This window comes from Lepisosteus oculatus, chromosome 7, assembly GCF_040954835.1.
Source record: "Lepisosteus oculatus isolate fLepOcu1 chromosome 7, fLepOcu1.hap2, whole genome shotgun sequence".
In the NCBI taxonomy this organism is placed as follows: domain Eukaryota; kingdom Metazoa; phylum Chordata; class Actinopteri; order Semionotiformes; family Lepisosteidae; genus Lepisosteus; species Lepisosteus oculatus.
Window position 1 is genome coordinate 23,441,693 of NC_090702.1, and position 26,745 is coordinate 23,468,437.

The 26,745-nt window shown below is 41.4% G+C and overlaps 2 protein-coding genes across 8 annotated transcripts in view; both read right to left on the reverse strand.

Annotated features, from left to right (window-relative positions):
* Positions 1–222: 222 nt before the first annotated feature.
* yeats4 (YEATS domain containing 4) lies at positions 223–6,560 on the reverse strand. The gene is made up of 7 exons (XM_006633579.3): positions 6,335–6,560; positions 5,836–5,955; positions 5,432–5,498; positions 4,589–4,683; positions 3,608–3,697; positions 3,211–3,298; positions 223–1,733 (listed from the first exon to the last, which is right to left on the reverse strand). Exons 1-7 carry the CDS (start codon positions 6,383–6,385, stop codon positions 1,564–1,566), a joined length of 681 nt encoding a protein of 226 aa, XP_006633642.1. The 5' UTR covers positions 6,386–6,560; the 3' UTR covers positions 223–1,563.
* Positions 6,561–10,755: 4,195 nt separating this feature from the next.
* The window catches only part of cpsf6 (cleavage and polyadenylation specific factor 6), a 29,675-nt gene continuing 13,685 nt past the window's right edge, over positions 10,756–26,745 (reverse strand). For 3 of the 7 annotated variants that reach the window (XM_069192300.1, XM_069192301.1, XM_069192298.1), the window contains 6 exons: positions 23,508–24,021; positions 21,504–21,623; positions 21,040–21,155; positions 19,923–20,076; positions 19,287–19,481; positions 10,756–13,643 (listed from right to left, as the gene is read on the reverse strand). In XM_069192300.1, coding sequence (XP_069048401.1) covers positions 19,292–19,481; positions 19,923–20,076; positions 21,040–21,155; positions 21,504–21,623; positions 23,508–24,021 — 1,094 coding nt within the window. In that variant the 3' untranslated portion in view covers positions 10,756–13,643; positions 19,287–19,291. The remainder of the gene's footprint in view (positions 13,644–19,286; positions 19,482–19,922; positions 20,077–21,039; positions 21,156–21,503; positions 21,624–23,507; positions 24,022–26,745) is intronic. The other 4 variants (XM_069192305.1, XM_069192304.1, XM_069192299.1 and 1 more) reach the window with 3 other exon arrangements.

Here is a 26,745-nt window from a genome sequence, read left to right on the forward strand (position 1 = left end):
ACTCCTGTCCCGGCAGAATCATGGACTAGCCCATTTTTATATGTTTCTTTCAATCAGGCACACCTGCAGGGCTCAAAGAAGCTGTAAAACTGCTGGAATGAGGCCAATAATCAGTTCAATTGGGTTCTTTAAAAGGGAACTGCAATGCTGTGTTTATATTAGAAAGAATCAACACTGATGAGTGTAGTTCAAAACAAAACTCAAAGTAAAATGTACACACAGTAACTTGTAAATTGGGGGTTTTACATCACAAAATACACAAAATTTCCAGGCCTGAATAATAACATATTCTCCGATTCAAAAACGAGACAACCAAACTTCTATGAAGCGGCCTTATCACAATACATTTCAAAGAATCAGACTTGTGAATACATCTCTTTTCATCCAACAGAAATACTGCTCTCGACTTCAAGACAAACACGACTTAATTGTTAACTCTGCTTGCAGATCACGTTGCTTGATTTCTGCAGTAAAATGTCTGCAGCACAACCTGTACTTATTTGCTCATACATTACAATACTCATTACAGTGACTAGTGAGCAGGAAGGGCCGCTTCACATTGTAATTCGTGCGGACCAGTGGTGTCACCACCTGCGGGAGTGGGTTTGTGACATGGCAGCTTTCAGTTCATTCACAAAGTTCACAATTTTGTGCTTATAATTGTTTTGACAAATTTTGCATTAACGTCATTGAATTTAATAACTGGTCAGAGAAATGGGGATTGCAGTTCCCTTTGAAAAACAGAGTTTTAATGAAGATAGACGCTCTGCAAGACTACAGCTAAGAACCTCTGCTCAGACTGAAGACCTCAGTCAAGCACATGGAAAATAATCACCTCAAAGCCTGGAAGGTTTAATTTACCAACGCTGAATATCCTATTGAAACTTCCACTGGATAAAAAAAAAAAACTCAAAAAAAGTTTGCAGTTTACAGGGATCTACAAGTCACTCCTTTTCCCAACTTGTGGTACTTGGTGCCTGATGTCTGAAAAATGAAGCGATAATTTTACTTCTGTGTCCAACTGTGGACAAGCACGGATACCATTCTACAACATTTTATCCCTTTGACTTTCTAGAAATTTAATACTCAAATCTGTTTAAAGCTAAACCTTTTAAAAATATATAAAAATATCATACAGGGAAATTTATGTTTATCAAAAGCATTTTTGGGAGTTGTCAATCTTGCGTTTCACAATGACAAAGCTCCACAATCCCACCAAATAAAACAAATATATAATGTTTTTACAAATAAAAATGACCATGAGGGAAAAAAGTTGAGCCTTATTAAAAAAAAAAAGCCTTTTAAAACTTCGGTCAAACGAGTGTTTCAAGACCACTTTGGCCTTTGGAATGGGAGAACATCTTCAAAGAGGTTAGAGAAGTTGGCCGTGTGCATGACAGGGGAGGAGTGGGAACTTGTTTAAGAACTTGGGGGGAACAGGCTGTTCCCAAAGAGCTGAATGCAGAGGCGTGAAGTCTTCCTAGGACGTTTCTACACACACAGAGATGGAGACCACTCCAGGGTGGGTTTCACTTCAGTGCCGCTCCGCATGGGGACCGGCGCTCAGGTGTCTTTGACTTGGTCCTCCTCCTCCAGCTTGCGAATCTCGCTCTTCAAGAAGTTGATAGTCTCTCTGCTTGCTTTCAGCCTCTCCTTCAGCTCGGTGATCTCCACACTTGTCTTCTTTTTGGCTGCCTCCAGTTTCTCCTTGGTCTTCATCTCCAGCTCCGCAACTGAAAGACACAGTGGGATGCCAAGACACAACTCAGACCTCTCCACAAAAACAAAAGTCACAGAACGTTAAGTCAGGATGAAGGGAAATCAAAAGGACTCGTTCCATTTTCTAGCAGAGACACTTGGCTCTCCAAATGCTTCTTCAATCTATCTTAGTCACAAGTCAGCACTAAGCCATGTGGTGGATAACTCATTTCTTGACCAGCTCACTTATATGCAGAGCATTTGGAGAAAACTATCACAATACGTATGCACATCTTTAGAAATTGCACCTGGATTTTGGATAATATAAGTTTTCATTAATGACTTTTTTTAACTGACCATGCATAGCTAAGATGCACTCAAGTTGCTTCTGCATTCAGCCTGTAAAATGTCAAGTCTGGTAATCATCAAGTAAGAAACAAAAAGAAACCAATATGTCTCAATTATCAACAGCATGTAGAGGCGGGACTAAGTCAACCCACTATTGCACTTTGTCTGATTTGTTCACAGGCAGTGATTTCTAACCTGTGACGAGGCATCACGGGTTACAGCCTGGGGACTCAAGACATCTGCCCACGATGCACGAGCAGGTTCAAGACTGATAGCCCGGGCAGGAGTGTGCAATCACCACCAAACTATTTGTAGGGAGTAGCAGGCTTACTCCAGAGCGCAACACTGATCAGGTCCTGGGACCTCACTAAGCTGTCCTTGCTGAGTGGGCTCATCCTGGTGTGTTGGCACTCCAGGAGGACAACACAGGTCCTCATGCTGCTTCTGTTACAGTGGTTTCGTGAAAGACAAGAATGTGAAGGCTATGCCATTGACGCTCTATGCCCCAGACTTGAGCCCCACTGATTGTCTGTGCCCTGAGCTGGAATTACAGAAATTAGAGAACAGACACAATTGTCCAGGTGCTACGAGAGTAATGGGACCAAATCCTGCAGGACAGCACGTGCACCATGGTGTTAAGCATGCATCACAATCATAGCATGTATATGTAGCGGTGGCCACTAACGCTAATAGACACTTTTTTTTACCAGTAGCCCTCCTGTTGGACAACTTTGTTGACACGAATGATACACAGCTTGATAAATTTACCTAGGTCATGTCTGTTCAGTGCACCTGCTAAAATGCTGGTTAGTTGTACTTATATGTGATGTTTCTGTTGGCGCTTGGTAAAGCTAATAGGAAAGGAATTGCAGTTAAGCAGAATGGGAATGTTGAAAAAAAATCAGTGCAGGGCATGAGCTCAAGTCAAAGGGAAATTAATTGTCACCCTCATGACCCTTGGTCCTCTTCAAAACTGGCAGCCTGCAGCGTTCCCTTAAAAATAAAGCTTGAGAAGTCTCCCAAAGAGGCCAGGATTGAGTTTCTTCAGTCTTTTTCAGGGAAGGAAAGAAAGAAAACCCGTCTTTTTCACTTACAGCCCATCATTTATGCGCACAGAGATGCACCCTCATTTCTCACCCTCATGGACCCCACGCCCCAACTCACACTCAGTCTCGTGCTTGTAGGCTCCCAGAGTCAGCTGTCTTGAGGTTGTCAGCAGCTGCTGCATCATGGCTGTTGGATCCTGAAAGATCTGACACCCAGACACCGGTTTCAAGGTCAAGAACTGCTTCATAACTGTTCAGAGCACAACCAGACTCTTGAAAGTCACAACAGCATCAACGCCTATTCTGTTTGCCAAACTACAGGATTGTGGACAAGTGGAAAACAGTGCACTTTATACACAGAGCAGGGGAAGCCCACAATCGTGCTTTTCAAAACACACAGCTGCAGCTAACTATTTTGGAGATACGGACATCACCAACAATCTGGTTTGGATAAAAGAGCAATGAACAGAAATGTATTTCAGCGTCACTACAAGGAAAGCAGACATCAGTCTTACCATTTCATCGTAGAACTCCGAAACCACAGTCTTCTTCGGCATAGCACTTGAGTCAGACTGGAAGAGCTTCAGTAAGTGATAGAGGGTGACCTGGGCGAATAGAGCACAACAGTTTCTTTCATGTGTATAAAGCAAGCTGTACAGCTGTAAACCTAAGCAACGTGGGTCTTCATACAGGTAAACTCCTTTATAATTTATTCTTAATGGTGAATGCCCTCTTTCACAAATCTTTAGAAATCTACCCAAAAAATGTATTAAAATTATCATTATGAAATGTATTAATCTCCATAGTCTCAAGCTCCCCACGAGCACTAAATACATTTTTACTGATGTGTACAGTGTTCTCAAAAGTACACCCCAGCATTCTGTCATGTATACAATCATCCTGAACACATAATACTTAATGCAGAACTGAGCTGCAGGGATGGGATGGCACCCCATATATGATCAGGGTCTTGGACAGAGGTCTGCACAGAAACACAAAACATCCCAAACGCCCATGAACTTAGGCAACAACTGCTGAAGAAATTTTAAAATGAACCATGCTGTTTAAAGAAAGACACTGCATTCACGCAATACAAGAAGAGCTTCACTTGTTTGTGTTTTCACTTTGCGATTTATTCCTCCACCTGAAACAATTCCAGAAAACTGTTCTGTTAGCGCAGAAGGGAATCAGACGACAGCCTCACAGCACCCTAAAAACTTCCAACAGCTACAATGAGTTATGTCCCCACCTCATTTTCTCCCACCAACAATACACCTCTGCCTCACATACACTGTCTAAACGCCTGCTGTCATATTCTGCTTCTCTCCTGCACTTCTGCCATGTTTGAGATTTAATTTCGACTGATACTATTACTGACCCACAGTGTGCTTTTATACTCCATTAGTATAGTGACTGCTAATTTGATAAAATACCAAACTTCAGACACGGTGCACTATTAAAAAAAACAGGAAGTAAAATCCCCTGTTCTGACTCACCGGCCTCTCATTGGGATCGATGAAGAATATCTTTATAATGATTTCAAATTCACCCCAGCCAGTCTCTGTGATTTCATATGGTGGTTTGGTGACAACTGTAATGAGAATTTAGCAACAGAAACAAAATTCAGTATCTGTACTACCGCAATCACTGCACAGGAGATGTACTGTAGATATCACTTTATTTTTATACTATAACCAATCCTCCCCAGTATAAAACATTTTTCTTTTATTAGTGAGGCCATATTTTTTCAGCAAGATCACATTTTAAAAATGCATATTCAGGGAAACAAAAAAATATGTAAGGAATTGTGCTTTTTTAAACATCGAGCTGACATTTGGAGTGCAGATTTCCATGCATCATTAAGATTTCAGAGGGTAAGCAAATGGAATTCATTACTCATTTCACTACAATTAAGTTTGACATTTCAGTTGAAACTCTTTAGAAAATGGACTTAAAAAGACATTAGTTGCCTTAAGGGTCAATATCCTTTCACATGTTCCAAAGTAATCTTTGAAAAAACATTTAATCTGCTACAGCCAGGAACTTGAGTTGCTCTGAGGTCTGACAACAACATCATGCCAGAAGCATCAGCAACCATTAAAAAAAAAAATCTAGTTTATCTAATTTGTCGTCATGTCTGTGGGAACATTAAGACACTTTTGATGCACATTGCACTGGCAGGCCAGACTCACAACTATCTTGTGATGTGCAATACAGGCTACACACGGTACTTCTTGACAATTGGGCAAAAGGGGTGTCAGGGCACTTAACACTTCCAATGAAACTGCTCATTTGCTAGCACACAGCAGTGCCAAACCAGGATGCAATTCTGACGGTACCTCTTAGTGGGTTTCCATAACTCTCATGCAGCTTGAATTGGATCTTCTTTACATAAGCAGACATATCCTGCAATCAAAACCAAAAGCATGTCTCAGAACCCCAGCAGTATTTAATTCTTAGATTTCACATCTTTGGCTCATAGATTAGTAAGGCAGCCCTCGTAGGGCAACAGAATAGCAAGACATGACATGAGCAACAAGTCTGGTCTTGCTGCAGCCTTGGCTTCTCAAACGACCAACAAATAAGTGCACAAAACACAGCAGTTTCTTTATAAAACAAATATTTTTTTATGACAAATGACGGAATGCAAGAGGACATTTCACTTGAAGAAATCTAGCTGTAATTTCACGCAGTCCTGCTTGGACTTAACTATTTTAATTCAATGACACTTTCAATGCCTTACCTCATTCCTGTAAGGCTTCACGTACACCGTCCACTGGTGAGTATGTCCATCTTCTTCTCGTTTCTTTCCAAAATACCGAGCCACATTCCCATAAACTATCGGTTTAACGATTGTTACTCCCTATAAAATAAGACAGAATGACGGTAGGAAACACGGAATAAAGATTTTTAGTGTTTTTATAACACACAGCTCGGTTCACAGGAATGAAAGGCGTTAAACCAACCTACCTTAATGTGATTAGTAATTTTGATCTACCGTGCGTTTAATCGTAACTCGCTGCTCATGAACTGTTCTGCGTATGGAGCGCTGTGGAGCCAGATCCCTGATCGTGTTTTATCCTAGTTTTCCATGTCTATGAACATTAAGGTTTAACAGAGGGAAGCAGCTTTCCCGCACAGATTCAACAACTGCTATCAAGAAAACGACACGATTGGCATTAATTATCTCATCCTCTGTTACTCCCAAACCCAAACCTCATTGTACTACAGGAAGGTCTTACCTTTACCCGCCCTCCGGAATCTGGACCAAATTCAGCCATCCTCTTAAACATAGTATTATAAAAAATAATATTGTTTTAGAGGGCGTCTACCTCCTTATAAACAGCCCTTTGGAGTGGTGGCTGAGGTCTGCTTCAACACACTGCGTTAGAAAGCGTGCCATGAAACCCCCCCAAATAGGGCCATCCACCATTACCAAAAATCGACAACAATAGTCCGTAAGGTCCTCCTTATAAGTAATCCGGTACGTCAAAGGCAATGAAAAAAAGGTTCCGCTACTTTTGTTCCCCTCGTTTCTTTCACCGGGTAAACGTCATTGTCCCTTGCTGTTCAGTAATCTGAGAGAGATTAAATTTTGGCTCACGAAAGAATCCTGTAAAAGCCATTCAGTACATTACGTATTTTTTGTTTACACATGTAATGTCTTGTTAATTCGCTGTAGTCTTTTTTAAAAACTAAACCTTCCTATTGTATCGTTTAAAAAACGACTATGGAAGATATAGCACATAATAGTACTATAAAAAGATATTAACTTTTATTACAGTAATAAAAAGCTACATAGTACGTTTATTAGATTTGTCAATTTTAATACGTGTCAGCAGATTTACCGCATTTTAGCATGTAGTTCCCAACCCTGGTCTTGGCGGAACACTATGTGCATTCCAGCACAGCTCTGCAGCCCCTGTGATAACTGGTGACTTAATTCTTAAATTATCTCGAGTCATTTAGACTTTATCTCTCTGCAACTTGCTTGCTGGTATTTCTGACTGGACTGGACAGTTCCAATTAGCTGATCAATGTATGGAGGTAGCAAGAACACTGCATCAGACAGCACCATAATGAGCTTCTATTCCTTCTGCCGAGGCCCAGTTACAATTCACTGAACCTGAATGTAGGCAGTTCGGCAAGTCAGAAACTGTTAGTGTAGGTACCAATGACAAATCCTATTGGGCCTTTTTAAGAGCTGAATGAAATACTGACTTAAGTACTTGACTGGAGCAAAACCAGAAGACAGTGTTTTTCCAGGACCAGGGTTTTGTACTACTCCAGAGAAAAACAGGATGCAGCTGGCATTTGGCAGTAGGTGGCAGTCTTGCCACTGAACCACAATTCGTTCCAAACCAATCTCACAGCACAGCACTACAACAGGGCTTTAGAAGGTAAATTCCTTTGGGTAAGACCCAGTTCACAGCTGCTTGCTTCTTAAGGATTCCACAATACTTTCTGAACAAGGCATAATTAGGACCTCTCCCAAATTTTCCCCTTAATTCGGCCAGTACAATAATCCCACAGCTGTCCCATTCATTTACTGTGCAGTGGGGCTATTGGGGCCAAGCCACTGCTACATGCTACCCAGATGGGTGCTGTACTTCAGTAGTGGAAGAAGTGAGTAAATCCTATATGGTGAGTGCCAAAAGAAACATACTCAAACTCCTTTATCCTATTTTTAAATGTAAAAAGTATATGGATTTTTAATATTAAATATTTTAGTATTACTGTTCATTGATAATCTATGACAGCTACTCAAGTGACTGCGTTACATAAGCACCATCACCTCAGTAGTTCCGTCATAGTTGAGGGGGCGATTTGACCCGTTGAATGTCAAGCCTGATGAAAATGGAGAATGATACACGATGGGACTGACTTGCCCTGCTTCGGAAGAGCACACCTCTGTGCCATCAGGATGTTGGAACAATACCTGAGCCGGATGGAATCTGGAGCTCCCTCAATCAGTGGTGGGCACCCGGTAAGATGTTGGTGAGGTGCAGGGCTACAAAACAAACAGAACTAAACAGGAAGCCCAATGGTGGTCGGGGCATGAGTGTCTACTCACTACAGAACGCTGTTATCCTTATTTGGGCTCATTTGGATGCGACATTACAGTAGGACAATGCAAGTCCTCATGCGGACAGCTATGCTAGAGGTGGCCTAGGCTTATGGTAGCTACATCTCAGCCCTGCTGAAGACATGTGGGATAATCGGGTACATTTATTTTGAGCTTAGTGCCCAGTGAACTCTCTCCAGGCTCTTTTGAGAATAGCACAGAATTCTACAATACAGAACCCTCCACCTAGTGCAAAGCAACCGTAACCGTTTCCAGCAATGGCCATGGAAATCATGTACCAGTGACTTTCACAATACACCTGTCTGCAACTCCTTCCCAACCAACGCAATCGTAGGGACAAAAAAGGCAAACTTTCCTACGGGGTACAGTGGTTACTCGCTGGTTAAAACCACAGATCACAGATGGTAGTACTGACAAGCTAAATGTAACTGATGACAAAGAGCATGAAAGTTATATTATGCTATGGACCACTTGCTCTCTACATAAAGTAGACTGGAAATCCTTCCAAAACTGGAGTTGTTCAAATCCAGCTGGAATAGAGAACCAGGAAGCTTGTTTGTAAAACATTTGTCCATGCATTGATTGTGCTCAAATTCCAAGGCTCCCATTTAAGAATCTGACTGCAATCTTCATTATTGCAAGGATTATAGAAGACTAGAGCCATGTTGTGCAAAACCAAAGATTAACCAGCTTTTTATGGAATACTTTATACTTACAACGGCACAAAGGAGAGGTCTGATCTTCCTTAAAAAACGACCAAATGAGGATGGACACAATAAAGAGGCCAAATCCTTTTAAAATGTTTTTATTTTGGGAAAACAAAATACAAAACCCACAAAATGAGATCTTCATATCAGTATTTTCTGCAGCTTGGCCTTGAACTCCTGGAAGAACAACTTGCCTTTTAAAAACTCCTACTTCCTACTGTGGTGGATGTGGGACAGAATAACAGTTCCCTTACCACTTACATGAGAATTTACTAAATTGCAGCAGATAAGAGAATCGAGCACAAGCTCATTCTCATACTAAAACTCTTTAGTTGTAAAATCCACAAAATTGCAGGTAAAGCTCTTTAAATAAGGGGGGGGGAGGGAATCCCCACATCTTACTGGATTTAAAAACCACTGCCTATGTAAGGATCCGTAGAAAAATAGTCTTCAGGCTACCTGGCTTGTATATTCATGAAAAAAATGATTGTACTAAACTAAAGGATGTCATATTTCATATGAGGTACAGTATGCATTCTAGTCCCGCAATTATTTTCCAGTTGGCACGGGTAGCAATGGGAAATGCACAGACCACTAATACAGTGACCAAACCATGAGATCACCAGCTACACTGCCACATTCCTGAAGGGTTAAAAGAATCATTTAAAACGCCAGATTCCATTGCCTCTTGCAAACCCCACAGGCACTCTTTATGGCCGGCAAAGTTCGGCAGTTTCTGTCCACCTATAAACACGTTGGCATGGCAGTTTCAATTTTACCACTCATCTCCAAGAAGGATTCCTACTTACCTTTACTGAGAAGTCACACAATTGTTAAAAATCAACTTAGAAAAAGTTAGCAGCAATAAGTAAAAAACGAAAGTCAAAGGAAGCAGGTAGGTGTTACTGAACAGCACAAACATTTAAAAAGATAGTTTGTCATTTACACAGTTCTGTCTGGGTTCAGTCAGCACCCAGATAGCGATTTATCGTTTATAAAACTGCTTGTGCGTCAAGAACTGATCAGTGATATCCGTGTTTAACATTCACTTCACCAAAGCTAACTGGAAAAAAAATATAATTGGAGCAATTTTTACCAAATACCATACTGTGAAACAGGTTCTAAATTTCCAACTGGGAAAGTTTAATGAAATTAGATGAAGCCTATAACCACCCACATGAACAAAATTGCTTGGGACTACATTCTGCTGGCCTGATTGTTAATAGCTCAGCAATATTAAAATGTATTAAATTCACTGCTTGATGGAGTACAGGCAGACAGTTGTATCTGTTGAAAGATTTATAATTAGTATGAGATATCCACTCTAAAAGCAGGCTTAATCTCTTTGGCAGAAAGTAAACCCCCAACATATTATAAAACAGGAGCATGAAATGGAAGTTCAAAAACATTTCACCCATTACAAAGATCAGTACCACAGTTTTCTTTTTAATTTATGGACCAATCACAAAAATACCAAACATTCAATTCTACAACTTACCTGTAAGCTTGTTTTCACATTACTGAACATAACACTTCAGAAATAACCGTAGAAACTGGGGGGGGGGAAAGGAAAGACAATACTCCAAAATGTTTACCCTGTATACTCCAAGTTTTAACCACCTAACTAAAGCTTTAATATAAACAGAATTAATCATAAATGCATATTTGCATAATATGAGAAAGTTCCAGCTTCGTCTCGGATAAAAGTTTTAAAATGTTTTAAATAAGTTACAAAATAGGTTTTAAGCCCATTTTTATGAAACAGCTATTCTCCATAGAGCTGATACTAATCTATGGCCGAGTGGGCAGAGCACTGTCACAGGTAAAAAAGAAGGGGGAAAAAACAAGCCATGGCCATGAGGGTTAAATGTATTCTTGAAGTCAGCAAAATCTACTTTATTGAAGACACTCAAACAGGACAGTGCATCTGTAAAAACCTTCCCCCTTAATAGAATACATATTACAGTGGTTACTTGTAGAACCCATTTGCCATCACACTAAAAAGCATGATTGAACAACCTAATATCTGAAAACAGACTTCCCGTTGCAAACTGGAATTAAATATCAACCCCCTTTTAAAAATATATTTGGAGATACCGGAATGCATCTCTTAATGTTAAGTATGTGTACAATGTAAAGGACATGACAAAGAATGCAGACTTAACAGGAATGTAAGTTTTCAGTTTGTTCTAGCAGAAACACCACAATGTTTATCCACATTTCTTTTTGTCTTCTTGATTTCTTTCTTGGCGGGACTGAGGTTTAAGACTTTGGTATAACAAATTACTTCTCTACATTAAACCACACAGGCAAGAGCCGGACAACTACTTAAGATCAACAAGGTCATTGTGAAATAAAAGCCCTGTGCAAAAACAATGCTGTGAAAAGGGTTTACTTTTTAAACTTGAATGTTACGGGCTAGTTAAAATGATGGAAAGATGCCGCGACAAGATGTTTTCTTTGCCTTTCAGAACATGTTGGATTCACATGTCCTGAGCAGTCTATAGTACTGAAGCAACAGGAAGGGGAAAGTGAGGTGTTCTGTCATCACCTGCAGGCAGAGAATGGGGGAAGCACACAGGTGCACATTTCTACAGTAACTGCAAAACTCTGATGCTTAAGGACCATAACCCCTATCTGCTTCATGAGAACAGATGAAACTTTGTGAGAAGAACCCAAACAAGGACCTTTTTTTTTAATTTCCCCAAGCACTAAACCAGCTCAAAGGACACAAGCAGAACAGGCAGCCCTCAAGTGCTAGGGCTGTGTACTCCTGCTCTTCTTCCTGACCAACAAATACTCAAGTCCTTCAGCCACATTTTCAGCTAAACTGGGTCCCTGTTTAGCTCTGTACTGCAATGCTTATGTGGTCCTGCCTACACATTTTCCCCATATATTTCAGTTAAAATCCCAAACTGTTTTGGCATTGCACTTTCATAGAGACATTCACACCCAAAAGGGAGAACAAGAAAATGGACCAATTATGGCAACGTATCTACAGGAAAAAAATCAGGATCTGGCAGAAACGTCACATCATAAAATCTGAACAATCAAGTAAAAAACAAAACCAGTGCTTCAGATCTATACAGTATAAACTTTTGATATTAAAAACGCTGTTAACACTTTCTTTCCCAAATGTACTTGAAGTACAAAGTTAGAAATTGAGAGAAGTTAAAAAATGTTGATGGCAAAAAGCCAATTTTGAAAATACACCAGCAGGAAATTGCACATGGGAGGAATCAGTCGAGATGCACACCATCATCCAGCTTACTGAATTTCCTCTGTCATAAAGCACACAATACAATCGAATGAACAAAAGCAGTCACCATCTAAATATTACTTTTGGTGTGTGCACTGAATCCACAGGTTTTGTGGCACCATCTTCAAAGAGCTCTGGGTTCTAGAGACTTGTAGAGCAGCATACACAGAATTTGTTACATGAGGCTCATTTTTAACAGGGATACTGTGTAGCAGGAAACGCAATGTTTTGCACATTTTAAAAAAACATATCCCTGGTAAAATGCATGATGGCTTTTCATGTGCGAACTTTAAAACACAAAATCCCTAAATAAAAGGATACCACTGGCATTTCAAAAATTATTAAAAAATACGTATATAAGACATTTTTATGACTGGCTTCAGATTTGTAATATGGTCTGTGTTAAAATAATGCATATATTACAAGAAACACAATAAGCAAAAAAGTCTTCACTTTAGAAATCACTTCACATGATACATTAAAAAGAATGACAATTAATTGATGGCCTTGTTTATGTAAATAAGTTTAATCTAAACATTAACCCCTTTTAAATGCAGGTCTGCTACTGAGTGTTTAACACGACCACAGTAATCTGAAATTTAAGCACCTGAATAAAACGTTCCTTCAAAGAGGTCAGTTACTAACAAATCAAAATCCCAAGGGTTATACAAGGGTTTGTATAAAATCCAATTCTAATATGAGAAGACATTTAAACAATTCTATTTGGATACGAATATTAGATTTAGACCCATCATATTCAGCTGACTTGAGCTTTTGTGTCTATATGTATACATTTTTTATAGATTACGGAAAAACTGCAAGCTGAGACAGGAGTGTGCCTTAAAAGGAGAACATGCCATGAAGAAACAAGGGCTCTGAACACAGACCATATCTTGCAATTCATAAGTGAAGCCATTTATGAATAGAATCATTCAATGTGAAAATCTTCAGAACACATACACATTTAATATAAATGAACAAAACTGTTGAGGAATGCAAAGAAAATGTGCAGCATCTGAACAAGTATCAGCGGCAGTAAACATTTTATTACAACACTAACTCTAAATCTAATAATCAAAGCTGTGACATTTACAGACATTATCTGAACATGGAACATTCTGCAACACAGGAAGAGAGATAAAAACAAGGTCTAATGACACTTCGGTTGTTGTTGTTTTTTTACAAGATCCGATTTCAAAATAGCATTTTTTCGGGGGGAGGGAAGGGGTGTAGGAACAGGCATGTTTTTTTGTTTTGTTTTGCAAAGCAGTAACTTGAAATCACACAGGTTATCAAATAAAACATTTAAGCAACATAAAAAAATAAAAAATAGAGCCGTCGGTTACCATGAACGTAGGTTTGCTTTACTCTACTGTTGCTGTGCCTTACACGTCCTTGAAGACTGAAATCCAATGCTTTCGTGTGGAGACAAACGGGCTAGGACAGTCTTTTCCTGAAGGCCTCCGTCTTGACTTGCAGTCCCATTCCTCTTCCTTCAGCTGTAATGTGTCAAAACGAATGTTGTAGGTTTTTTTTTTGTTCATCCCGTTAGTGTACACAATTTCGCTAACTACACAACACTGAACATGCACCTTTACGGTAAACCTTTCAAACGCAGCTCTGCTGAGGCACTCTTACACAGCCCAGGTCAAGGACAAAGCCAGAGCAGCACCAGGCAGATGAAGAAACAGCCCTGGGGTTTATAAAGGTGTCTAATTTGAACAACATGTCATAACACTCCTCTCATCTGGGCACCACTGAGCGATGGTGGTGAACAAATTTAAAAAAAATCCACACTGAGGGGTCGTTACAGTTGCCAAGCTAAGTCAATGTAGGCAATGGAAAAAACAACAACATATAGCATCAATCTGATGGGATTTCTGGAATGGCCAATTTAATACATTCACAAAGATATTAATGTTGAGATGAGCATCGCAAAGATTTATGAACATGTTTAAGAGGAATGCACTTCTCCATTCCCCGTTACAGAACGGATGTGGTCATTATATTAAGGTAGCTTTCAAAGCCCTTGTGTGAATAAAAATAAAATTACACAAGGCTTTGGAAGACCAGACAGAAGAAACCAAAGGGGCTACTGGCAAAAACGCCAATGGCGCTTGTGAGAGGAGTGAAATATTTTAGACAGTGACAAGTGGGATTGGGAGAAAGGAGCTGCAACATATACGCCCTGCCTGCTGCTAGTTTTTGCACCATGTAAATAAGTATGCAACATAGGACTGAGAACAGAAATGCTAACAGATAAAAGTTTTGAAGTTGGGCATGCAGTCACTTATTAAAACAAACCTCAGCAGATACAATGAGTTCCCACAGCGTTCAAGAGCTTTAAACCACATGAAAAAAAGTCCCAAGGAGACCATACAATATTATAGTTCTGATTTAGTGAAAGCACTTCTCGGACTTTTTCATATTCTGAAAACGTGCATCAAATTGCACTCTTTTCAAACAAGAACAGAGAAGAGGAGCTACAATCATTTCCTGACTTGTCCCACCAGGTAAAAGATGAACAAAAAAACTTCTCTCCTCCAGGCAGGAAAGGGCAAACTGATAAATTATGGCGTGCCAGCAGGCTAGCAGAGTGCTACGAAGCCAGGCTCAGGAGCACAGAACTAGCTCAGCAAAGTGAAAGCCACTGGGAGTCGTGCCTGGGAACACGGTGACTTCAGAGAACCAGGTACCCTGAGAGGGAATGAGGGAGGCTCACAGTAGACACGAACAGATCGATTTACCTGTTGCAAAGCCAGGAAATGTGTAAGATACATGACTTTTTTTCAAGTGCTCTGTGCCAGTATGAAGAAAAGCAGCCTCTCCTCAACTAAGGCAGCTGCAGATTTGCATTGTAGTTTTACATCCCCCTATTATAAGCAGAAGTCATTTAGCTACCGTCCCACTCATTTTAGTCCACTGCAAATTTACATAGTTTTATTTCCAAACTCGCCTGCTAGTCTATACTGGCTGAAACACTTCAAGAACGTTTCATTCTGTGTGACTAGCACTCATTACATCGCTCAAATACCACATTGAATGCGTTGTGAGTTTAACTGCAATGGATAGACTAAGTGGAACAAGCAAAGTGGCAGTGTAAATCACATGTGCACATATTAAGAGATTTGCATGAGAGAAGAAAAATGTTAAATTTGAAAAGGTGTGTCAGCACTGCATTCTCGATACCTGCAAACATTGGTACCTAAAGACAAATCAAAAAATGATTTCTTCTGTGCAACCCTTCAATATAAAAACATGCCTGGAAAGCTAAATGAATAGGTTAAACATTAAGTTTGAACATGACGACCAACGTCTAGGTTAAAATAATTATACTTCCTTGGTTGCCATTGTAATAAACCAGTAAGGACTGGTGGTGAATTACGAGACAAGGGAGAGGGAAAGCACAGGTCTGTGGTGAAGAAACCACGCAACAACTTGCCGTTAGTTCTAAACGTTTTAGATTTTTTTAAAAAAAACATCACCAGCTCAGAAATACTAATTGGAATTTTTGCACAATCCAGCACCCAGGATGTGGGACTGGACAGACAGTGGTTTCTCCAAACTCCTTTCCATAAAGCTGAAAATGTTTGGAATGAAAGAAATTTAGACCCAGTGACTCGGCGGATGGATTTCTCTCCTTCACAGTTGCGGGTCTCAGGAGCTCTTTCATCATTAAGTCAAAAGCAGGAAATCTGGGGCCTATGTTCAGTCCTACACACGTGGGACTGGGAGTGCGACCTCACTGAGGCTGCCGAACAGAGCAGATGGGGTTCTAGGAACAGTGTGGTGTAGGTTTCCTCTCTGGCCATCAACAGCAGCAGTGTAGACAAGGTTTTCCCGAGAGGTTCCCTGCACACAGTGGCGAGACCAAACCCAGAAGCCTAGCACCCACCTTCTTAACTGAAACAAGAAGACTTGAGTGGTTTCTTCACGGCAAACCTGTACAAAACGTACTTTAAAGAAAAACAACGAGATAGGGCTGCACCCAAAAAATGCCTTAATAATGCCAATGAAATCATGGTAGCAGAAACTGTCGCCTTCCAAGCTAAAAATCTACTGTTCTACAGAATATTTCACAACCCTGGCCTCTTGTTACAACATGCCCTAGTCCACTGACAGGCCGCGCCTGCAGACTAGCTTGACATTGAAACAATTTTCAAACCGCAAACCGCATCTCAAACTGATGCATGTATACCGTCAAGGACACTAAATCACGGACTTATGGCGTTTATTTTTTGGCATTATTGCCCACAGCTTTAGCGAGACAAACTAGATAACACAGGACCTTCAGTTAACTTCGATAAAGCAGTTGGACCGTTAATTTGGAGTTGAACCTTTTCTGTACATACACAAATTAATATTCAAGTACTTCCAAACAATAAATGCATGTTTCATTCTACTTTAGTTACAAAAGTTAAAAACGTCCTTCCATGTGACAGGCTAAATGCAAAGGCCTGCTTTTAACACAATACAAAACTTATGCATCCATTTTAGACAGCTCGATTAAAATCTTTTCAAGCACAAGCAGGTGACTGTTCTATAAAGTCACACAATGTGCATCTGCAACAGCATTGTATATTCACAATATTTGACTTCACAAGCTGCTGGTTTTGCAGCAAATTTCAAATTTAAATTCATACTGATTTTTCACCCAGTATTTCCTTGGGGAAATTCCTTTTGAAAGTGTCTGGGACCAATCATTGCATGTAATAAATTAACTTACATTCTAAATAAATGTATATTTATACAATAATAAACCAAACAAATCTTACATCTGTCTTACAAAATATGTAGTTTTACAACTTGAAAAAGTCATGATATCACTTAAAATTACACAAAGTAGGATAGTGCTAGGTTACAGGACATCCAAAACACAGGGTTTCCCGCAATCTGCATCTTTATAATAGAAACGTAAGCAGATTTGCTTTTTAATGCAAACCTTTAAACTCTAGAACTATACACATAAGCAAGTTCAAAATTATCTTAAAACTGTGCATTCTTTTCACATCAATCTAGATATCACTTTTGACTGAGCTGGCAGTGTGAAAACCTACCATTGTTAAATTGTCCAGGCTCATTCAGTGTTAACTGCTATACTTCCAGTACTAACTGGCTCCAAAGCTTGGAATATGACTTTTTTCAATACTGAATTTGCCATCATGACTTCAGCAATCTGATGAAATTCTTACATGGTGGTCATCAGCAGCTAATAGGTTTGAACAGTTAACACAGAATGACCTTAATATTTATTAAAACACTCCATGCTGGAACTTAACATTGCAGAAAAGAAAATGCACCTAAGTACATTGTCAAAGAATGTACACAACTATCACCTGAGACTTACATTAGTTCCCCCTAATGTAAAATTACCACATTTAACCTTAGACATTTTACGTGGTCAATAATGTCTTCAAATTTTAGAATGTGAAAATGACTTGAATACTGAACGTCTAAGTTTTCAATATCCCACAAAAATGCCATTTTAATATTTTAGCTGAAAAAAAGCTCTCACGTAGAGGGTCATCTAGGCTCTTTATAAGTAACAGTATGAGAAGCGAGTGAGACAAAGCAAATACACAATTCACACACACCTTAAGTTTTGTTTTCAGGCCCCATAGAGGGCAATTCTTAAAGAGGTAGAATACCAAGGGGTGTTAATCCAGTCATATAAAGCTTAAACAGAGCAAAGAAAAATAAACAAAAATCAAAATGCACAACTAGAGCCAACGGCAGTGTTAAGCATGAATTGTGAGCTGTAAAGAAGACTCAACAGCTGATTCTCTAGAATACAGTTTAGCAGCAGTTGACCCCATTACTACAGACCAGAAAACTACCGATAAGATTTTACAAGCATGTAAAAAATGTCAATGGCAACAAAATAAGTGTGAGGCACCAAGAAAAAAAAAAATCACTAAGAGACTCAGATGGTTTTTGAGAACAAGCCTGCATGGCTTGTGGACTATAACAACTCCAAAGCCAGATTAATGGGAAGAAACTTTGTTGTAACTGTATTAACAGCCCTGGAGATTTCTTTGGTCTTCGACAGAAAAGAGAATCACATGCACTGCATTTGCTCAATAGGATTACACTTTTAACAGGTGTCAGCACCACAGTAGTGCAACAGGGAAAGAAGTTTCCAGGGCTGCGTTCAAACAATTCTTCTCTTTATATATTAAAAATATTATATATTATTGTTGCACACAACACTGATGAACTTCCAAGTATTGTAAGGCACAAAATAAAAAAAAAAACAACAGTAAATGGAGATACTTTTGGTAAGACAAAAGTACCAAACAGTTAAATGTATTTGTAGCCTTGGGTATACTCTCTAAAGAGGGTTATTTCTAACATCTTCCACTAGAGATTTCAAATTTGAAAAAAAATAAGCAGGTACAGGACTGCTGTTGGGATACAGAGTGAATGCCACACCTCCAGCTACCTTTAAGGTCACTTCGGTATTTGTTGGCAATAAAACAGACAACTCTCACACTGGGCATGAAGTGTTCTTACAAACCCGCATCTCCTTTCAAATTGACAAAAGCAGAAGACCGTTTTGTGGACAAGGAAATGTAGGCACACAGGGTATACTGACAATTACAATTTTCTTTCACTTATCAAGAGATTATACAAGCCTACTCAGAATCTCTGTGATAAGAACCTTAAATCTATATACTTATGTTTGCGTGTAAAATAAGCAAAAACATAAAAATGGAAGAAATACATTCTTACAGCAACTTGATGGCCCTGATCAAAATCTCTTTTGCTTACCGATTTAAAACATTTCTGTTTCTTTGTAAAATAAGTTAAAACGTAAAAATACAAGAAATTTAGTCACAGACGATGACTCAACAGGAAGCAACAAAGCACAGTTAATGCTCTGAAGCATGCAAATAAATGCAAAAGTAAAATTACACAAGGGTAATAAAATAACGCCGTGGTGGTACTAGCGGTTCCATCATTTTTTCAGCAGGTGACTGCTGTATCCTCCATACGGACGCATACGTACCCGTCGATACCTACCCAGCACCGGCTCAGACAGTCTCCCACAGGGGCCGCTCCTACAACTCTGCCCTTTCTCCTAGAGGACGGAAGAGGTCAGCGCGCTCAGAGGAAGACACGACCACGGCCAACATACACACCTTCCCTAGCGGTGGCGGTACTCCCTCTCTCGGTCCCTCTCGCGGTCCCTATCCCGCTCGCGGTCGCGGTGCCTCTCGCGCTCCCGGCTGCGCTCCCGGTAGTAGTCGTCGTGACGATCGCGGCTGCGGGACTTGTGCCGGCGGCTCTTTTCCCTGGAGCGGCTGTGATCCCTCTCTCTCGACCTCTCCCGTCTTCTGAAAGGAACACCACAACTCGCGTATCCTGGAAGCGTCTCTCTCTCTCTCCCCCACCCCCCACAACCAGCTCCGGAACTCGGCCGCCAGCGTTATTTTCAGCATTCAGTCCAATCCGCTGGGACTGTTTACAGATTGACCAATGTGAGTGCCTTGGCATCTTTCTGGGAAAGACGGAACTACTATAGAAGTTTAAACACTTCACACGCAGGTCAATGTATCAGTTCACACCAAAATCAATTTTTATTCTTTGTTTATTCTGTAGTGACTTCACACAGTGGTCTACAAGCATTTCACCTGCCTCTGAGCTGTCCTAGTATGCCCTAGAAGGAAGGGGGAATTTTCTATAACTCCACAGTTCTCACAGGCATGAGCAGGCTAGCCATATTCATAGATTAACTCATAACAGCACTGAGAGGAAGGCGAGCGAATAAGTTTTACCTGGATCCAGAGCCGTAAGACTTGGACTCGATGCCGTGCAGACAGTCCTGTAAAGAACTGATGAGCACCTTACAGCGGTCATCTGCAGACACCTTGGACTGCTTTATCAGAGAGATGGCAGTGACCAGGGTCTCGATTGCACTACCGTAGTCAGCTGAAAGGAAAAATAGACAGCGGAACGTGAATGCAGTTGATAGCCAAAATGTTAATGTTTTTCCAAAAACACCAACACTGCTTCTCAGTAATGGACGATCTCTCTTTACAGCAGTTCCTCACAATGTTACACAGCACTCCTCTCGCTACTGCTCACAACTTGGTTCATCCTGTTACTGTTACCGGTTTCAGCCATGGATTTTATGAAACTTACATTCTCAGAGCACTTACTACTTTTAACCACATTTGTCAACACCCTGTGCTTTAGTGCTCGTCTGGAATTCTGAAAACAAAGAAAGGTCTGTTCTACTTTTTAGTGCGCTTATTTTTCCAAACTTGTGGTTTTTCCAGGACACTTGGAGAACTGGGGCAGTCAGCGTGTACACACGGCGTTTGCATGTTTGGAACCCTAAAACTATTTTCGGTATAAAAATGCAGTCGCCAAACAACAAGTAATGATTAAAGGCCCATTCAGATTGGAATCGCCAATTGTCCTGGTGCACTGTAATATCTTCAACCCTATCAGGGAGAATCAGGAAACACAGACTACAGGCCAAGTGACTGATCACCTAGGCAATATCGGTGTTTGAAAAGTTACAGCTTTGGCCCCTTGGAGAAAATACAGTGCTCCAGCTTTCCGGTTTATTCTGCAAATGAACAGATGGATAAACTACCCACGGTCGTCCTTTTAAGAAGACTGAGCATTCTGCTTCAGAACAGCTCACAAAACGGCTGATCGATCTCCAAGGGAGACTGGCTCCTCCAACCCCCAAGAAATTCGTCTGCCGACACGCTACAGGCTCAAGCGCGGACTGAGAGCGGCACAGCCCCTCTCCGACCCTGCCAGCGCCCAGGAAGACACGGAAGGCTCGTCACGTCTCCGGGAGCCGCCCCCGCCCCCCTGGAGCACTCACCCTGGGGACCCCCAGGCCTTCACATAGAGAAACTCCGGGGCGGGACTGACCTGCACTGGCGTCCGACACCGCCCTGGAGATGGCGCTGCTGGAGATCGCCCGGTTTCGGTTCATGATCTCTTCAAACTCTGCCTCGTTCAGGGGCGTCCTGGCAGCGTCCATTTCCCTGGAAGAGCAGGAAAACAAGGCAGTGAGAATCGGCACAGGCTGCCGCTCGGGGGGTGGGATCTAGCACTTCAGGATAAAAAGATTCAAGGCAACAAGAGCAAGAAGGTAAGAATTGAGAGAGAGAACTTGTTGAAATGACAGGAGATTCTGTTAAGACACAAACTCCTTGAAAACTTAAAACATCGAGGCACAAATGGGTCACGTCTACCATTTAATACTGTACTTAAAAATCCTGTTTATTCACTTTTTCAAACAAGCAAAACAACAAAAAAAAGCAGCATACACTCAGAAAAGCCATGTCACAGCTTACGAATGTTCCTGTTCTTTGCCACCAGTATTTACTAACCCTGAATCACTTGAATCGCGCAAGTGCTGGTCGCCATTTTTCAGATTGACCACCCCCTCGTTTATCCACGGGTCTCGGGGTCCTAGGTCGTACCCGCAGATTAGCGAGGGTCGCGGATTACTGAAATTAGCCAGAAGGGTACATTCAGGGTTACTAAGAATGACTACTCTAGAAAATAAATATTAAAAAAACAAACATCTCAATGCATTCTCAAAACCAAAAAGAAAATATTAGCTTTTTAAAACCAGCACACAGCACACTGCTTACAGCACATGGCGCACAGAAGCTGGTTAAATGTGTTTTTGCATGGCCAGGCCTTTCAACAATTTTCTGGCTTCTTAGCTTTGCAATAAGAGATGCATGAAAAATGACATCCACATAAAAATAAAATAAAATCTTGCTAATTGTGCCCAAACAGATCCCGGCTGGATTAGACAGTCCAGTCAATTCAAAATCAAACCAGATGAACAGATCCAATAACATCTCCCGGGCGTGCGCATTCTCATGTTCTGATCACTAAACACCTCAAGTCCTTCATCTGTCCGCAACAGAGAGAAAGTCTCAGAGGAGCGTGATGAAGGATGACCTACCTCCATTCCTATGACAGCACTGCAATTACCCTATCTTCAAAAGCAAAATGTACCCTGCAGTTTTAGGAGGAACATAAAACGACCAAAATTATGTAACCTGAAAGCCAAGTATAACCTACACCCTTTTAACTGGCTTATGAAGAACCATGATGAAATGCTGGCTCTTAAAAGGTTAACAGTACGGCACTATACTAGAAGCGGTTTTTCTTACATTAGAAAAAACACGATACGAAGTAGAGGAATCCCCAAATAATTCACACCCCTCAAACTCAAGATGGTGACCTTCAAAAGAGTGCTGCACATAATTGTTTAAGAAACATCAAATGTGAAGGAAAAGTGAAAAGTCAATGCACTGAAATAAAAAAAAATCCAAGACAGTTTGCCCCCAACAAGGCAAGAGACTTTCTGGTTTAACCGAGATATTTCTCCATTCAACTAGGTACAATAATTTATGTCTGATGCTTGAGAAATAAACTAGGACAATAAACACTGAAGAGATCATTTTGCCATGTGCAACTTACAGAGAACTATTTTACAGTGAAAGCTGAAACATCACTGTCTTGGCTTTGCCTCTTCAACTTTGAAGTTAAAAAGCCACAACAGTTTAAAGACATAATAGAGATCTTGCCATTTGCAGCAGAAAACTGCTTGGGCTGTTGTATTGGAGACGGCACCCTGGACCACTCATTTAGAGCCAGTCTCTCTAAATTCACAATCCAGCTTTCACCCATTTAACCCCTTTAAACTCATAGAGAAAGACATCAGCTTTCAATTTAGTATACAGCTACAGTCAACGGTGGGATCTAAGCTGCTATGAAACAAGTAAACTTTTTGAGAAACAAAGGCTTCAAGGATTAAATAGCTCTTCACTGATAACGGTACAGCTAATCAGCAACTTGAACTGACAACGTCCCACAAATGCACAGAAGTAAATCTTTCAACTAAACTAGTACATATACATATCGGACCGATATACGGCTTAGAACACATGTACAAATTTACATTTAGCAGAATTATTCAGGTTACAACACCGGAAGCAATTTTAATTAGTTGCTCTGTTTCAGATTTTCCCTTAAAAACTCTAGAGCAAGTCAGAAACGCCAAGCTTTTTAAACTCCGGTTTAAACTGTTGCTTTTCGGGACAAAAAACAAAAATTGGGCCCATTAAACAAGGCAGTTACAGGGCAAACAAGTACTTCGAGGAACACGAATGGAGAAGGGAGGTAAAACGACCTGCAATCACAACACTCTGCCTGGAGAGCAGGTTCCGGAAGGACAAGAGAAAGGACAGCACAGGGGTGGAAAGGAGAAACTGAAGAGGCAGAGGCAGTGGTTTTAGCTGCTGTTCCTGCTGCCAGTGGTGTGCAGGTACGTCTTTCAAAGACAGAAGCCAAAGAACAGCGTCCCAAGTTACCTGCCAGCAGGACCATAGTCCCCTCTGTCGTACGGAGGCGGGCGGCCGTAGGGGTCTGAAGGAGGAGGGCCGCGGCTGTCGGATGAGGGCATGCTGCTGTTCCCGGGAGGAGGGAAGAACGCGGGGTTCACGTGGGGGGCTGGCGGGGGTGCTCCAGGAGGGGGCCCGGGCAGGTGCGGCGGGGGGGCCAGGGTGATGGGGGGCCCGATCGGTCCCGGGGGGCGGGGAGGGAAGGGCCCTGGAGGCGGGGGTGGGCCCTGCTGCGGGGGAGGAGGCCCGGGCGGGGGCCCGTAGCCCGGGACTGGCGGGGGCGGGCCGGGCGGGAGGGGGCCCATGGGGGGCTGGCCGAAGGGCTGGCCGGGGAACATGACGGGGGGCGGCGGCGGGCGGTCACCCCGGTTGGGAGGCCCCGAGAGCGGAGGGGGCAGAGCCTGCCCGGGGGGGGGAGGCCCCGGAGGGCCAGGGGGGCCGGGGGGGCCAGGCGGCGGGCGTGGTGGTCCTCCTTGCAAGCCTCCTGGAAGAGAGAAGAGGGGGAGGGGGGAAACAAAACAAAAAATGTGACTACACAGCTGCCAGAAACACCAGCCGCAGAAGTTCAACCGAATAAAATCCTGCCCTCAGCTCCAACTCTTGGAAAGTGCTTTGAAATTTTGTCGACAAAGAAAAAAAAACTCTTATTGATGACCATGCTGGCCAGACAGTTCCCATAGGGCACCCAAAAGGAAACCTGTAGTCAGGAAGACTCCCAACTGTCCTTCGACTAACTGTGCTCTGAAGAGAGAGCAAACAGAACTTGGCGTTAAGAATAATAAACCCAAAGAATGCAAAGGAATGGAAGGAAAAACAACAGGAAGAAAGAGCTTTTTTCAGGTGCTTCTTCAAATTTTTAACACAAATTGCTTCCCAGAAAAATGTGCATTCTTCAGGGGATGGGAAAAAAAATAAACCACCACCCCCTGTTCTGAATTTAAATTCAAAATAGGAATAGACAAGTTGACAAGCCATCAGTATATAGGATGTAGTCAGCCAGGGGGGAAAAAAAACAGTCCAAGCGGATGAAACAGTTCAGCTGCCATATCCAGAGAGCAAAGGAAATAAGAGTTGTGGTCAAAATTCATCTGCAGAGACCTAGACCATCTAGTCACCCAGACTATGTATTTTTTCCCAAAAAAAATTCAGCATCTTCGTGCGATGTCTGTAAGTGAAATATCCACACACCAGGAGTTCAGTCGTACGAACAGGGTGTGGTCATGCCATTTTGAAAGCCAGAGTCCAAGGAGTGGGGGGGAAGAGACAAAAAGCTATAAAAAAATTCTTGCATTTGTACAGAACTTTGCATCCCAAAATGAGGAGAAAATGTAGAGAGGCCGGATTATATCATCCAAACGTGGAACTGAGCCAGGATTAACTGGGGTTAACGTCTCAAACAAAGGCAGGTGCACAGTGACCCCCCGCTGCCAGAGGGGCACTGGTTTGGAAAAGCTGGTTTAAAGAGCAGAGCGCCTCCTGCTGGTCCACCAGCAGCCGGACTTTCCTTTGGAGGACTCCCAACTCGGCAATGACCAGCCCCAACCCCGCTTACCTTCCACAATATGACAAGATCAGGCTACAAACAGGCAATATGGAAATCAAAGATCCTGAACACAGTATCGCTTTTGATGGATGAAATATTCACATGAAACATTCTAGTAAATTCAATCATCAGAGGTCACAGTTATATCCCTTTCATGTAAAAGATTAGCTTGTCAAAGCAGGGTTGTCAACTGCATGAAAGGGACAAACTCATGTAGCACCTCTCTTTAACAGACTTCAGATTTAACTGACAAAATCTACAAAGTTTGGTAAATCAAATACTAGACCCTTTCCACAATAATGAACAAGTAAAGGGCAATTTTTACAGGGTTAGGCAAATTGCTTCCGAGGGGTGTTTGCATTTTGTATGCTTTAGCACATTTTTAAAAAACACGTTTTAAAAAATACACTAAAATTATGCATTGAAATGAAGAGCATATTTTATGACAGCAGACACTGGAAGCAATTTTCATTGTGTTGATTGCAGTTGTTAAAAAAATAAGTTGAAAGATCCAGAAATAATTAAAGGTGTATTTTCTTTCTCATATAATAGTGTTTATGAGCTGGAAAAACATTTAACCCCAAGACTTCATACCAAACAGTGACCTTGGGAGTACTTTAGTTGATAAGCACACGACACTTTTCAAAGCAAATTGCTTTCATCATTGCACAGTTTGCAGAGCACCTTTTCATAATGAGCACTAGAGAGCATTAGAGAAGACTCTGGCCATACGAGCGGTGTGATACGTCAAGGAAACAAAAGTCATAATGAAGATCCATAAAATTTATCATTTAATGTGATGAGGCCACCGAGGTTCAAGGTAACCATGGTTGCCACAGTAACACTTCCTGAAACAAGGTCAGTCATGTGATAACAGTGGTTTATGCAGGAGCACCATTTTGTTAGGTCACCTGTGTTGTCACTAGAATTATACCTACCAAGTCTGAAGTTAATGGCAAAACATTACTTCAAGAGGAGCTGTTTGCATTTGTATTTTACCAAGAACTGATGGCCCTTATTAAAAACTGATTTTGTTGTTCATGAATTACACCCATGTTCAGGAATGAACACATCCAACAGCTTATGAGCAGTTTGTGGGACACGTTACATTTCGCAAAATAGTTAACGGCATATTGATAAAGTATTGCAGCAACCTTTCAAGTGCCAATTTGAAAAGGCGTTAGCTGATGGCCAAGTCCAGTCAAGTTTAAAATCATCATCAGTAAAGCTGTTCATAAGACTTTGAAAAGGTTTTTGAACATGCAGGTCAGAGCTGATGCAGTTTTCTCTGTCCCCATTTACCTGCTTGGTATGAAGTTGCTCAGCTGCCCAGTCTTCAAACCAGCAGTTTCAAAAGTGGGAAGAAAAAAAATCCTTACAATTGTGGTAGCCTTCCACTGTTTGGAAGTCTAATTGCCCACAAATTTCAGGAACAGGACAATATCCGTTGCTTATCAAATGGATTAAGTTTTACAATGACTATATACCTGACCGCTCTAAATGTAGGTATGGGCTTAGACAAATCAGTAATCTACTGACCTTTATTCATCTTTGAATAATCGGAATACAAGTACCAAAACTGGGTCACTCATTTGGCTTATAAACTATGCCAATATCAGGGCTGGGTTAAGAGGAGTCCAAAACAGGTTTATGATGGCAAAGAAA